Below are 14,394 nucleotides of genomic sequence, written 5' to 3'. Positions count from 1 at the left end.
GAGTCCACTGAGTATGTTTATAGTACTCAGCCCTGCATGTGTTTTCCCTATGTGCAGGTTGAGCGGTGACGAGCGGGCGGCGGTGTTAAGTAGAAAATAATAAGATGATCTGTTGGTACTTAAAGTGTCGTTGTGTCTCCATACATAGCCTCACTTCTCTCTTGATCGCTTCCGCTATAATTTATGAAAAATTGTTATCTTTTGGTTGGGATGAATACTTTTATTTCGTGGGAATATTTTGGATATGAAACAGTTGGAATTATTTTGGAAACTCTGATGAGCATTTATTGCGATAGCCTTTTTGGTTGGATTTCTTTGCTAAGGCATTATTCTTCTTCTTCTTATTTGTTCATTAAATGCTTTGGTTAAATCCCTTTTTTTTAAATGGAACCCTAGCCTATGATCTTTGATGCATTTAAGTCCGCCTAGTTAACGATCGCCGCATTTATTATACCCTAGATGGGCGGGTCGTTACATGAATGAATAATAATATAACTTCACTTGATAGCAACGCCACAATAGTTCATAATTTTTAAAATTTTTCCTTATAAACAACATTAACACTAACTCACAAGTGCTATCAATATTATTATTACAAACTAAAATTTTATTCATGATACATTAACATTTAATTGTCCGTAAATAATTAAAGATTCCAGTATTGAGTTGCGTTAGTGTAGTACTCCTATTATTTTAAATAATAATCTTATATGAGTAAGTGTAGTGTTATAGACGGTTATACGTACAAAGTAATTAGAAACTTGGATACGCGCGTTGGAGCGCATTTTCAAAATCCTGGTGTGTAACGACGAGGAACGAATGATTTGTGTCACCTACCAACTGACTGGGTCGGCCGACTTCTGGTGGGATACCAAGATGAAGACTATGCCGCGAGACCAAGTGGATAGGATGACGTGGGAAGACTTCAAGACAGAGATATACAACAAATACATACCAAAGAGCTACCGAAAGGCAAAGGCGGCTGAGTTTTACAACTTAACCCAAGGGCGCATGACTATGACTGAGTATGACCGCGCACTCTGCGACATGACTAGGTATGCGCCTGAACGTGTGGATACGGACGAGAAGTTGGCCGATAAGTTCCGTGAGGGTCTAAGGCATGAGATAAAGATGGCATTGGCTGTTCGTGGGAGACTTACATATGCGGAAGCGTTAGCCCTTGCACTAGATGTTGAGGCAGCTATGTCCAAGGAGAAAGTAACGGGAAACACTACATTGGCATTACCACCGCCACAACATTCCCGAGAGAAGAGGAAGTGGGATGAGAATAGAACTCACTATGAAAACAAGAGGTACCGCCCTACACAAAACCGACCACAATATGGGGGAGGACAAAATTCATCTAATCAGAGGGGCGACTTCCGACCCAAACCACCACAATGCAATGTGTGCTCCAAGTACCATTTCGGGGAGTGTAGAGTGCAGAACACTATTAAGTGCTTTAACTGTGGAGGAAATGGTCACTTTTCTAGAGAGTGTCCAAGCAAGAGCGTGGGAACCGGGTCCAGGCATAATAATCAAGGATTCCGTCAGCAGCAGAGGGCACCACCGGCGGCACCGAGGGTGAATCGTGATCAACCTCTGCAACTGCAACCACCTTACCGCCCAAGACTTCCCTCCCAAGCTAGAGCATATTCCTTGAGACAAAAACAACCCAAGATTGAACAAGGGAGTCACGAGAACGAAAACCTGGCAGGTATGGGAAAAACTCCTCGACACACCTATTGTTGTATTATTTGATACCGGTGCATCGCATTCTTTCATATCTGAACTGTGTGTGAACACATTAAGTGTGCCTGCTAGTAAATCTGAACATAAGATGATGGTGACTTCACCAGTGGGAGGGGTAATAGAGATTTCTCGAACATGCTCTAACGTGGAAATTTTTATGGGAGAACTTAAGTTAGTTGCTCACAACCTACAAGTCATGGCAATGGGGGATATCGACATAATTTTGGGAATGGATTGGTTAGCTGCGAATTTTGCAACTATTCGGTGTAAAGAAAGACAAATAGCCTTACAAGCCCCGGGGAAGGAACCAATCATATACTATGGAATCTCAATGAACCGGCGAACATCTATAATCTCTGCGCTTCCAGCTAGTGCGATGGTAAGGAAAGGGCGTCCTGCTTATCTTGTATACCTTCAAGGAGAGGAGAAGGGAGAAAGGAACGTGGAAGATGTTTCCGTTGTGCGAGAATTTCTGGACGTTTTCCCAGAAGCTTTGCCTGGACCACCGCCGGATCGACAATTGGAGTTCACAATCAACCTAGAGCCAGGATCAGCACCTGTGTCTAAGGCACCATACCGAATGGAGCCTAAAGAGTTGGAAGAACTCAAGATACAACTCCAAGAACTTATGGACTTGGGTTTCATCAGACCAAGTGTTTCACCGTGGGGTGCCCCTGTGCTTTTTGTCAAGAAGAAGGATGGATCGATGAGGATGTGTATCGACTAGAGGGAATTGAACAAGATGACTCTCAAGAACTAGTATCCACTGCCGAGGATAGATGACCTGTTCGATCAACTTCGAGGAGCCGGTGTATTCTCAAAGATGGACTTGAGGTCCGGATATCACCAATTGAGGGTACGAAGGGAGGACATACCGAAAACCGCTTTGCGCACACGATATGACCACTATGAGTTCGTTGTAATGCCGTTTGGGTTGACGAATGCACCTGCAGTGTTCATGGATTTGATGAACCGAGTATTCCACCAATACCTGGATAAATTTGTCTTGGTCATCATAGACGATGTACTCGTCTACTCGAAGAATGAAAAGGAACATGAAGATCACCTGCGGATCACTTTGGAGACGTTGAGGAGTGAGAAACTGTATGCCAAATTCAGCAAGTGTGAGTTTTGGTTGAAGGAAGTAAATTTCCTTGGTCACATCGTGTCGGCAGAAGGAATCCGAGTGGACCCCGCCAAGGTCGAGGCGGTACAACAATGGAAGGCTCCTACAACGCCGAATGAGATTCGGAGTTTCCTGGGTTTGGCAGGGTACTACCGAAGGTTCATAGAGGGATTCTCCAAGATAGCGAGACCAATGACCCAACAACTTAAGAAGGGAGTAAAAGTTAACTGGACTCCGGAGTGTGAGGCAAGTTTACAACTTTTGAAGGAGAAGCTAACTAGTGCACCGATTCTTGCTGTGCCAGAGCCTGGAGTAAACTATGTGGTATACACGGACGCATCAAAGGTGGGACTTGGGTGTGTACTTATGCAGAATAACAAAGTGATTGCCTATGCATCCCGGCAATTGAGGCCACACGAGCTGAACTATCCAACCCATGATTTAGAGCTAGCAGCGGTAGTACACGCTTTAAAGATTTGGAGACATCATCTCTACGGAGTTCGATGTGGAATCTTTACGGACCACAAAAGTCTAAAGTACTTTTTCGAGCAAAAAGACTTAAACATGCGACAACGAAGATGGCTCGAATTGGTGAAGGACTATGACTGTGGCATCAACTACCATCCCGACAAAGCAAATGTAGTGGCAGATGCTTTGAGCCGGAGGAACCATCCCCAACTAGCTACTTTTATTACCAAAGAAGAAAGTCTGATACGTGAGTTCAGTAAGATGCGGTTGGAAGTGGTGAAGGCACCTGAGACAGTGGAAGGGAGAATCGCCACCTTGGTGGTTGAACCTAATCTCAGGTCGAGAGTTATTGAAGCACAACGGATGGATGCGAAATTGGAGGAAATTCGTGTAGAAGTAAGAACCGGCGAATCAGGGAGTTTTGGCGAAGAAGGTGACAATGCCCTTACTTTCGAAGGAAGATTGTGCATACCGAATAATGAAGAACTCAAAAACGAAATCATGAGTGAAGCACATGAGACTCCTTACACTGCTCACCCGGGAAGCACCAAGATGTATCAAGACTTGAAGAAGTCCTTTTGGTGGAATGGTATGAAGAGGGATATATCGACATTTGTGGAGCGCTGCTTAGCCTGCCAACAGGTGAAGGCTCTACATCAACGACCGTATGAAAAGTTGCAACTACTAGAGATTCTCGAGTGGAAATGGGAGCACATCGCCATGGATTTTGTGACGGGGTTGCTAAGGACTCTGAAAGGGAATACCGCCATCTGGGTAATTATAGACCGACTCACTAAGAGTGCGCACTTCATACCGATCCCCATAACTAATGGATCAAACAAGCTAGCTCAGATTTACATAACGAGATAGTGCGATTGCATGGAGTCCCAGTGACGATCACATCCGACCGTGATCCAAAATTCACCTCAAGATTTTGGATCAGTCTACAACAAGAGCTAGGAACTCGATTGAAATGTAACGCCCCACTTTTTGAACCCTAATTTTCGAACCCGAAAGTGCTTGCATTTATTCCTTTTAGTGTCGTGAAGTCCGTTAATTAAATGACAAGTGGAATTGTTATGTGATTTCTTTGAGACCTAATTTGGTTCGGAGTTATGATTATGGATTGACTGAGTCAACTTCGTTGAATATATGAATATGTGACGTGACTTTTTTTTTTGAATAATACATGTGCGGTGAATTTAATGACTTTCGGATGATTGATAATTTGTTATGAGAGCTCGAGAATTGTGATAGTAAAATCACAATGTGAATTTAATTAAATCCTTTCCTTGAGGATTATTTATTGGACTCAATTCCGTGTTGGATCCGATAAATTGAATAAGTCCAATCTTACAAAAGAATAAATTACGGGCTACACAATTTAAATAAAAATACCGGTGCTTGAAGCCCAAATTAATTTTAACTAAAACTCTATTCCTTGTCTTGCTCACCAAGACTTTCCATCTCTTCTTCTCCCTCTTTATTCTGCAAAATCCCTTTTCCAAAAAAAATTCATTCATTCCGTCATTTCAGAAGGAAGTATTTTATTTTTATTCCTTTTAGCAAATAAAATTCCAATCTCCTTCCTCCCACGCCGCCACGCTCTTCCTTAGCAATCTGCAAGGAAATCTTTCCAAAAATTCAGACCACAATCAATTGAAATCAATCACCAAATTATTCTCAATACACGGTATATAAACCCCATACCCTAATCTCTCATTCTCACACAAATTCGCAGCCACTCTTTTCTCACCTTTGAATCACCAGAACGGCGGAGGGAGCAGTAGGGAGGAGTTCATCTTCTTTCCTCACCAAATCTAAGTTTCACCACGGTAAATATCCTTCCATGTTCCTCCCCTGTTTTTCTTCATAAGGTAAACTCACGTTTTCAATCGGAACCATTTTTTTTTTCTGACAGAAATTTGGAACCAAATCCAGAAAGGGGGAGAACCAGAAGCTTCAATCTTTGCCTAAACCGATTCATTCAGTGAAGGTATAAACCTCTCCATTTCTCTCAATTCCCCAAACATCAAGCATACCACTTTGTTGCATCCGTCAAAACTTGAAACCGAATTAAAACAATCAACTTAATCAAATTAATAACTTATTTGTGAGTTTAATCGGGGTCGTTCGGGGTGGAATCGGGGCTGCCGAGCTGACCGGCGACGCATAATAGCAGCGGCGTCGACTTTGGTGCAGGGCGACGGAACTCTAGTTTTTCTTTCAATTCGTGTTGTGTTATGTGGGGAATTGACGAGATTTTGAAGGAGAGGCTCTAAAACCCTCTGTGCAATTTGTGTGGTGAATCGAGAGAGAGAATTTGTTGTTGGAGGAGGAAGAATGTGAAAGAGAGAGTTGAGAGAGAAGAGGGTAACAGACGGTTTCTGGATTTGGGAGTATTCTACTCCCTCTCTTATTTTAATCCTTTGATTTTGGTTTCTGTTCTTTTTAAAAAAAAAGTGGAATAGGGTGTGTAGTACGTGTAAACAAATGAGGAGTATAAGTTTTGGTCACTACTTTCTTTTCTTTTCTTTTTTTATTTATTTATTTGTTATGTATGAGTAAATCAGTAGTGGAGGGAATAATTGTATTATTCCAGGAATGGGAGTATTTAACTATTCTAATATTTTTGTTCACTCCTTTATTTAAATCTTTTGGGCCTTGTTTCTTTTATTTGAATTCTAGGGTGTTGGGCCATTTTAAATTATTGTCTGTTAAATTATTGTCTTGAACTGTTTTAAAAGAATTGTTTGAAGTGGGATAGGTGTAATTAAATTCTCTGGGCAGAGTCTTTCTCTTTGATAAATTGTTGGAGCGTGAGAGGTCGGGATTAATCGAAATAATTATAAGAACTTATAATCTTAACCAAGAAAAATAATTGGAGACATAGGATGCATGCATCTTTGCTATTGCTTGGTTTTCTTATGTTAATATATGTGTCTTTTAATACCTAAAGGTGATTTCTTGGGCGCGAAACGTGATACCAAGGGGAAGAATATAGTTGAGAATTTAGCGCTTTGAGGTGGGCTTTCTTTAAATAAGGACATTGTCCTAAATGCTTATATATGGAAGTGAATGTTGTGTTTATCATGCCTTATTAAATTTTAACGTGCCTATCTGGAATGGCATTTGCCATTCATTATTGAAATCGAATTCGGGTCCTTGTAGGGCCGCAAACCCTACTTGGATTAGTGTACACCTATGGTAGACCGTGTGTCAGCGTACGGGTTGGCCGGTCTAGTGGCTTGGTTTGTGGCCACATTCCAAGTCATGTATGAGCAGATATGGTAAACGTCTATGGGAAAATGACTGATCAGTCGACTTTTTACATTGGAAATGATTTTTAGTGCCTCGGGCCTTCTTAAAATTAAAACCCCGACGGTTACTTATTGGCATGATAAATGTTATATTTATAACTTGTTTTCGGCGTAGTCCACTGAGTATTTCTATAGTACTCAGCCCTGCATGTGTTTTCTTTATGTGCAGGTTGAGCGGCGACGAGCACTTGCTGGTGTTGAGCACAAATAAAATTTGAAATCTTAATTGCTTATCGTTAAACTTTGGGTGACGTAGTGTCTTCATACACGACGCCGCTCCTCTTGAACGCTTCCGCTGGAATTTACTTATACTCATTTCTCGTTTAACTTTGAACCCGTTTATCTTTGAGAATTTAAGACTTATTTTTTTTGATAATGTCAAACTCTTGTCGTTTCTTTTTGATTACTTATTATCGGTCAAACTTTTAATGAAAACCCTAGTCTTATTCTTGTCTGTTTTAAATTTCTTTAAGTCGCGACCACTCGTATTTATTAACCCTAAAGGGCGGTCGTGACTCATCGTCGAAACTTAAAGTTTATACTCACCGATTCATGTTCTCCATTCCGTAAAGGAAGTTCGAGATGCATTTTTCAAGTGGTGTAAGGCGAACAAGTTGGTGAAAGATTTAGTCTTGGCTTCCCTGTTTGAGACATAATATTATGCATGTACCTTAAAGATGTACCTAAACTGTTTTAACTATCCCACATTAGAGGAGAGAATGCCATAAAAGAAAATGACTTACTTAGCTTGGGACGTCTCAAAAAGAAATATAAATCACTTCACGAATAATAGAACTTTCACGAAGAATAGAACGAGTAATATTTTTTATATAAAAGATAGAGAGAGCATATAATTGACTTCGAAAGGTCATGTTTCTATGTGTATACAAATACACAAGGACCAGGTATAATTGTAAGCTTAAAGGGTTATCAAAATTCAGAACGACGTCAGTGAATTTGGCCACCTAACATCTGTCTAAACATTTTGATCCGCGAAGTCTTCTATATAATTCAATTACGCTCTATTAATTTTTATTTTGGTTTAAACTCAATTCAGTATGCAAACAAAATGATTGATTATTGTTTAACTTAATTAATTTAATTACTACTTCTTCTTTGAAGATCTTTGATATTAACATACATTTATGTGTAAGCTAAAGCTGCGAAATAAAATGAAAGGTGACCATTTGAATGATACGTTAGGTTAATTTTTTACTCCACGAGTTCCATTTCTTAAATCCGTCGTTAATTAGGTTAATCGGGACACTTGCAACCAACCATGTTGTTTTCTTATATTATTATTTTACAAATTTGACTATATGAGCAGTTAAGGAATTTAAATTAAATGAACAGTTTAGGTATCGAAATTAAATGAATAGTTTAAGTATTCAAAATTTAATACTCCATCCATCCCATAATAAGAGTCATTATATTTTAATATGTCATGTAATAAGAGTGACATTTTAGTTTTACCATAAATGGTAAGTAAGTCTCACGTTCCACTAACTCACTTCACTCATATTTTATTATAAAATCAATAGTATAAAATAATGAACCACATATTCCACTAACTTTTTCAACCAACAATTCTTTACATTTCTTAAAACTCATACTCACACCAAATGTAATTTCTATTATGGGACGAGGGGAGTATTATTACGAACTTTGATCTAAGTGTATAACGTGCTCACTTACTAATATTAACTATAGAGATTTTAATAAACCATATGACCAACTTATTTCTAGTTTGCAATTTGAATCCACTTTCAAATAGTTGCAAATAAATATGGAGTATCTATGATTTTGGCCATTGTTTCTAGCGGTCGGAAAGATGACACGTGGTTCTGAACTTCTGATTGTCATGAAAAGGACTAAAATAATGGTTTTGATATGCATTTAATCGTGAAATTGATGGCATTGGAATATGTGCTCAAACTTGTACTCCCTCCGTCCCATAAAAATTGAATCGTATTCCTTTTTAGTATGTCCCAATAAAGTTGAGTCATTTCTTTTTTTAACAAAAGACAAAACATCTAATCACTCTTATTTTATTTCAATCATTTACTTTACTCTATCTTATATTTCCTACTTTTTTCATCTCTCCTATTTATTTAATATAAATTCTTAATCTCCGTGCCCAAAAGTTTTGTCTCAACTTTTATGGGACGGAGGGAGTACATTTTACATCACGGTTTAGTAATTTTCCATGTTGGTGTTTTCATATAGACGTCAATGTTTTGAATCATCCTAGAATTAGAGAATCCTAATTGTATAGTATAATACTCCCTCCGTCCCAAGACAAATGACTTATATTCCTTTTTGGGATGTCCCACTATAAGTGGCCTATTTCCATTTTTAGCAAAAAGTCATCTCTCTTACTTTATTCTCCACCTACTTTATTCTCTCTTCTCTCCTCTACTTTTCCCTCTCTCATACTTTACTCTCTCCACTTTAACTTATTTAAATATCATTCCTTAAATCCCGTGCCCAAAAGAAGTAGGTCACTTATCTTGGGACGGAGGGAGTATAATATTTGAAGACTATTCCCTGACAAGTCTTGAGTCTTGCCTGTGAAAAGTCTATGAACGAATTTTCTACCTCAGAGAGGGGCTATTCTTTACATAAATCCCACTGATCAATCATGAATTCTGCAGGGCCTTGAATTTTAATAAGCTTGTTTCTGTTATGAATCTCAGGGGAGAGAAATATGTCAGGTTAGTTCACAACAAGATTGCTCTGTTTCTCTCACAACACCAAACTTACATGTAGTATATAATTGATTGTTGTTGCAGATTCAATGAAAACTCCGACAGAAACTCGAAACGAAAGCTATTTGGATTGAGCAAGCCAAGCTTGAGCTCAATCACAAGTGGAATAAGAAGAGGAATCGACACAAGTCGTGAGAGGTTTGGCTCAATCAAAGCTGGAATAAGCCGAGGATTTGTTCAAAGTTTGCCAAGTGGGAAGAAGAGGAGAATTCTGGATCCGCAAGGGAATTTTCTGCAGAGATGGAATAAGATATTCGTGCTGTCCTGCATCATTGCTGTCTCCCTCGATCCTCTCTTCTTCTACATTCCTGTCATCACCCGCGACCAATTTTGTCTGTCTCTGGATAGGAAGATTGAGATAACTGCTTGCATTCTTCGTTCGTTAGTAGATATCTTGTACATATTTCACATTCTTCTGCGGTTCCGGACTGGGTTCATTGCCCCCTCCTCCCGCGTGTTTGGGAGGGGTGAGCTGGTGGAGGACTCGAAACAGATTGCAAAGCGCTACCTCTGCTCCTACTTCATTGTAGACATCCTGTCGATTCTTCCTCTGCCGCAGGTGGTGATTCTGATGGTGACCCACATCGTCAACGGCCCTGTTTCGCGCGTCACCAAGGAGATGCTCAAGGCCGTTATCTTCTTCCAGTACATTCCTAGAATATGGCGGATATATCCTTTGTATCAAGAAGTTACTAGAACTTCCGGCATCTTTACTGAGACTGCGTGGGCAGGAGCTGCTTTCAACCTCGTCCTCTATATGCTTGCTAGCCATGTAGGACTAATTCTTTTTTTTTTTTTTTTTCTTTTTGCTGTTTGTTGAACATACATACATGATGTGTCAGGTGCTAGGCGCGTTTTGGTATCTGTTTGCAGTGGAGCGCAGGGAGTCGTGTTGGAGCGATGTATGTGGGAAGAGCAGTGGTTGCAATGTGGATCGTTTATACTGTTTTGGCATAAATGGTGTCAATAACATGGAGTTTCTAAACTCATCCTGCCCGCTACGGGAGCAAAATGAGTTAAATTCTAGCGAATTCGATTTTGGGATAGCACTGGATGCTCTTCAGGCAGGCGTAGCTGAACATGACTACTTCTGGAGGAAATTTTTCTTCTGCTTTTGGTGGGGGCTGCGCAATTTGAGGTAGGTTTTGAATGTTGTTGTATGAGTATGAGTATGCAAATTAAGTAATGTGTACTTGCATGCAGTTCATTGGGGCAGAACCTGAAAACCAGCACGTTTGTGGGGGAGATTATGTTTGCGATTGCTATTTCAGTCATCGGCCTCATTCTGTTTTCCTTGCTTATCGGCAACATGCAGAAGTATCTGCAGTCAATCACTACTAGGGTGGAGGAGATGAGAGTGAAACGCCGCGACGCAGAGCAATGGATGTCACACCGCATGCTCCCTGAGCACCTTCGAGATCGCGTGAGGCGCTATGAGCAGTACATATGGCAGGAAAACAGAGGCGTCCAGGAAGACTCGTTGATCCGCAACCTCCCCAATGACTTGAGAAGGGACATCAAGCGCCACCTCTGCTGGACTTTGCTCACAAGGGTTAGCAATCTCAACTCAATCTCATCATATATAATAATCAACTCCAGAGTGGTTCATTTCTATGTTGGTTAAAATGATAAGGTCGTTTATATCAATTCGCATCACAAAATCTACTGATATATTAGTCCATGAATATGAGTCTCATTTATTTTTGTCACGGGTATAAAAAAATGTTAGGAAAAGTAGATGGAAAAAAGTTAATGTTATATGAGTCTCAGTTGTATTTATTAGTTTTAATGTAACGTGAGTGAAATGAGTTAGTGAAATGTGAGGCCTATTACCATTTATAGTATAAATGAATAGGGACTACAATTCGCAGACGGATTAAAATGGAAAAATGAGACTCATATTTGCGGACACAGTCCCATGTCAACTGATATTAATGTGATATACTAGTTCCTACTATTTTAACTAAACATATCAGTTCTAAAATAAACCATCTCCTCAACTCTCAATATATAAATGTATAGGTGCCCATGTTCGACAAAATGGACGAGCAGCTTCTAGACGCTCTGTGCTCCCGCTTAAAGCCGGTGCTCTACACCGCGGACAGCATCATAATCCGGGAGGGAGATCCAGTGGATGAGATGCTTTTCATAATGAGGGGAAATATATTGACAGTGACCACAAACGGAGGGAGGACAGGGTTCTTCAATGCAGTGGGCCTAATGGCGGGAGATTTCTGTGGGGAGGAGCTCCTGACGTGGGCGCTGGACCCCAACTCCTCGTCCAGCCTTCCCATCTCAACAAGGACAGTTCGAGCTGTGAAGGACGTGGAGGCGTTCTGCCTGATGCCCGATGACTTGAAGAGCGTGGCGTCGCAGTTCAGGCGTCTCCACAGCAAACAGCTGCAGCATACCTTCAGATTCTACTCGCAGCAGTGGAAGACTTGGGGGGCGTGCTTCATACAGGCCGCATGGCGAAGGCATTGTAGGAGAAAGATGGAGAGGGCGGTCAAGGATGCAATGGTGCATGCGCCCAGTTTGGCAGCCACCATTTATGCTTCCAGATTTGCTACAAACATGATAGGGAATTTGAGGCGTGCCCATCATGTGCCTTCCCCAACCTTACTGCCTCAGAAACCATCTGAACCTGATTTCACTTCCTAAGATGTTTCTTATGGAAACTGGACTTCTTACTAAGAATAGTACTTTCCTAGCTACATGCATTTCTTTTATTTTTATCATCTAGTGTTGCTTGCTTCTGTGTATTGTGCTCATTTGTGATTGTCTTCTGTAAAGAGAGTGAACAAATTGTGCTTCTGTAAAGAGAGTGAACGAATTGTGCTTATGTGAATTGTGACATCAAAAGCATCATTTTCTATTTTTTACTCGTAAGTTCGAATTGGAAGAAGAGTTAATACTCCCTCCGTTCCAATAAATATGAAACCATTGCTTTTCGACACGAGATTTTATGTAGTGTTGTTTTGTGAGTTAAAGAAAAGAGAGTAAAGTAAGAGAGACGGAAAAGTAGAGATAATGTTATTTCTATTTTAGGAAACGTTTCATTTTTTACGGAACAATCCAATAAGAAAAACGTTTCATTTTTATTGGGTCAGAGGGAGTATTATTATAATATTCAAACTGAACTTAAAGGGGTTCAATTTAATAACTTCCAATTACTTAAGATTCATCACCTCTTTGAAATACATATTTGGTTTGTTTTTCCTCTTCTATTAATTGCTGTTTTGAGGTGCCTTGCAGCCGACATGGGTATAACGTGTGGTTCGTGCAGTTAGGACGAGCAGGAGCTTGGACTTTTTTGGGTAAAAATGTTAACTTGTTTCCAGTTCTACATACAATTTTCAACTTAGATTCAAAAACCACAAAAAAAATGAAATTTGCATAATTTTTATGAAATGTATATTGTAAATTGAACAAATAGAAATGGATAGAAATAGTCCCATTTCAGGGTTTTTTTTTTGCCTATGTTATCTTCATCATTTATATAGGCACATGGTAAAGACCGCTTAGTATCATATAAAAACAATGTGACAGTATAATCCTTGAGATGCAAATTAGAAACAAGGCATAGACAATGTGGTTGCAGTCATATGACTAAAGGAGAGAAGTCCGGCAAACAGGGCAAGTAGCATTCTTTCCCAGCCATTGGTGAACGCAGTTAGCATGAAAACAGTGTCCACACTTACTTATCACACTCACCTTCTCCTTCTCAGAGTATGCCTCTAAGCATATCGAACACATCTTACTCTTACAACCTTGCTCACCTTCACTAACAATAACTAGTTCCGTGCATCCCACAATCTTGGACTCGTCGAGCCCTGTGGTGGAAGAGGGCAGATCTACTGCTGCAGCCTCTGCTTCCACAACATATCTTCCTCTCATCATCCTCATTATGTGAAAGCAAAACAGGGAACAACAACTTAAGCTCATTATAATCAGGCCAGGCAAAGTCAATGTCACTGTAACTATTTTGCCTATTATCTTTGGTCCCCATCTACCTGCGGTACAAAATATTGAGAGGACAATTAAAATAAAATAAAAGCATTGTAGAACCATTCATTTATTGAGAGAGAGTAACTCCTGACCTGAATCATGATCATCACAGTTTGCACAACCATTAGAATCCCAAGTTAAGGAGAAAGCATTATCTTGATGAACTGGAAGAAGGCGAGAGCGCGTGGGCTCACATTGTCATCCTTGAAGGATCCACTAGCAACTACGGTCATGTTGGTGGAGTTGCTCAAGCAAGGAATCGAGGCCATAGCAAGATCAGGAGGGCATACGTAGAGAGTGTAGTTTTCATAGTTAGTCTTGAAAGGAGAAGGCACAGGGAGGCTCAAGTCGAACAGTCTCTTTGTGAGGCAGTTTTGAGGATCGTAGAGTTGGATGTATTGCTGAGTGTAGTTGATTTTTCGCACGTAGAAATGTACTTCTGGAGGAAGGTGAAAAATGGTGGTGCCTGAGCTGTCATTGCAGATCAGATTGAAATTGACGCAGTTGATCGAAGAAGATGAAGGCATCTCGTGTTCAAGGTTGAAAGGGTAATGCACGCTCACGTTGCCGCACTCAGAAGATGGACACACATTATGTCCGAGGATTGTTGAGATGTTCAAGAGACTGAGAGCCATAATTAGAAGATAGTTTATGTACAATCCCATCTTCCATGACAGCTTTCATGTCTCAAACAAAAAGTATAAGAAGTTGCTTCTTACCTAGTAGATTCCTGTTGTTAACAAGGAAATATTCGTGTTACTGACTATTTTTAGGGATTTCTTTGGTTTCTACAAACTAGTATTTTTTGTTGATGTTTTCTATACTAACTGAAAGCAATCTAGAAAGTAATGGGTAGATGTCAACTGATTTTCTTTATCTACGAAATCCCGAAAATGTGTATATCAATTTGCATGTGTTACTTAGCACCAAATTCCTACCACAACTTTTCCTC

The 14,394-nt window shown here is 40.1% G+C and overlaps 3 protein-coding genes and 2 long non-coding RNA genes across 5 annotated transcripts; 3 read left to right on the top strand and 2 right to left on the bottom strand.

Moving 5' to 3' along the window:
- Positions 1–819: 819 nt before the first annotated feature.
- Positions 820–2,479, top strand: LOC125196747. The gene is made up of 2 exons (XM_048095363.1): positions 820–1,717; positions 1,860–2,479. Exons 1-2 carry the CDS (start codon positions 820–822, stop codon positions 2,477–2,479), a joined length of 1,518 nt encoding a protein of 505 aa, XP_047951320.1.
- A 2,129-nt stretch (positions 2,480–4,608) lies between these two features.
- LOC125202351 lies at positions 4,609–5,262 on the bottom strand. The gene is made up of 2 exons (XR_007173084.1): positions 5,103–5,262; positions 4,609–4,966 (listed from the first exon to the last, which is right to left on the bottom strand). It is a non-coding gene; the product is annotated as an uncharacterized LOC125202351 (long non-coding RNA).
- Positions 4,965–7,072, top strand: LOC125202350. Its single transcript, XR_007173083.1, has 4 exons — positions 4,965–5,181; positions 5,268–5,342; positions 6,306–6,371; positions 6,836–7,072. It is a non-coding gene; the product is annotated as an uncharacterized LOC125202350 (long non-coding RNA).
- A 2,150-nt stretch (positions 7,073–9,222) lies between these two features.
- Positions 9,223–12,316, top strand: LOC125201993 (cyclic nucleotide-gated ion channel 1-like). The gene is made up of 5 exons (XM_048100303.1): positions 9,223–9,380; positions 9,459–10,206; positions 10,277–10,572; positions 10,638–10,986; positions 11,457–12,316. The coding sequence occupies exons 1-5, from the start codon at positions 9,352–9,354 to the stop codon at positions 12,093–12,095; spliced, it is 2,061 nt and encodes a 686-aa protein (XP_047956260.1). The 5' UTR covers positions 9,223–9,351; the 3' UTR covers positions 12,096–12,316.
- Positions 12,317–13,579: 1,263 nt separating this feature from the next.
- On the bottom strand, positions 13,580–14,077 carry LOC125196727 (putative RING-H2 finger protein ATL21A). The gene has a single exon (XM_048095345.1). It carries the CDS (start codon positions 14,075–14,077, stop codon positions 13,580–13,582), a length of 498 nt encoding a protein of 165 aa, XP_047951302.1.
- Between the last annotated feature and the right edge of the window lie 317 nt (positions 14,078–14,394).

Source organism: Salvia hispanica, chromosome 1 (genome assembly GCF_023119035.1).
Source record: "Salvia hispanica cultivar TCC Black 2014 chromosome 1, UniMelb_Shisp_WGS_1.0, whole genome shotgun sequence".
In the NCBI taxonomy this organism is placed as follows: domain Eukaryota; kingdom Viridiplantae; phylum Streptophyta; class Magnoliopsida; order Lamiales; family Lamiaceae; genus Salvia; species Salvia hispanica.
Note: the sequence above shows the minus strand (reverse complement) of the source record. Positions and strands in the feature narration are given on the sequence as shown.

Excerpts from the sequence above, each read along its gene's own strand:
- LOC125196747 (XM_048095363.1), top strand. The coding sequence starts at position 820 with ATGATTTGTGTCACCTACCAACTGACTGGGTCGGCCGACTTCTGGTGG. Across the intron at positions 1,718-1,859 it reads CGAGAACGAAAACCTGGCAG|TGGGAGGGGTAATAGAGATT; the intron begins GTATGGGAAAAA and ends TGACTTCACCAG.
- LOC125196727 (XM_048095345.1), bottom strand. The coding sequence starts at position 14,077 with ATGGCTCTCAGTCTCTTGAACATCTCAACAATCCTCGGACATAATGTG.
- LOC125201993 (XM_048100303.1), top strand. The coding sequence starts at position 9,352 with ATGAATCTCAGGGGAGAGAAATATGTCAG. Across the intron at positions 10,573-10,637 it reads TGGGGGCTGCGCAATTTGAG|TTCATTGGGGCAGAACCTGA; the intron begins GTAGGTTTTGAA and ends ACTTGCATGCAG. Across the intron at positions 10,987-11,456 it reads GCTGGACTTTGCTCACAAGG|GTGCCCATGTTCGACAAAAT; the intron begins GTTAGCAATCTC and ends ATAAATGTATAG.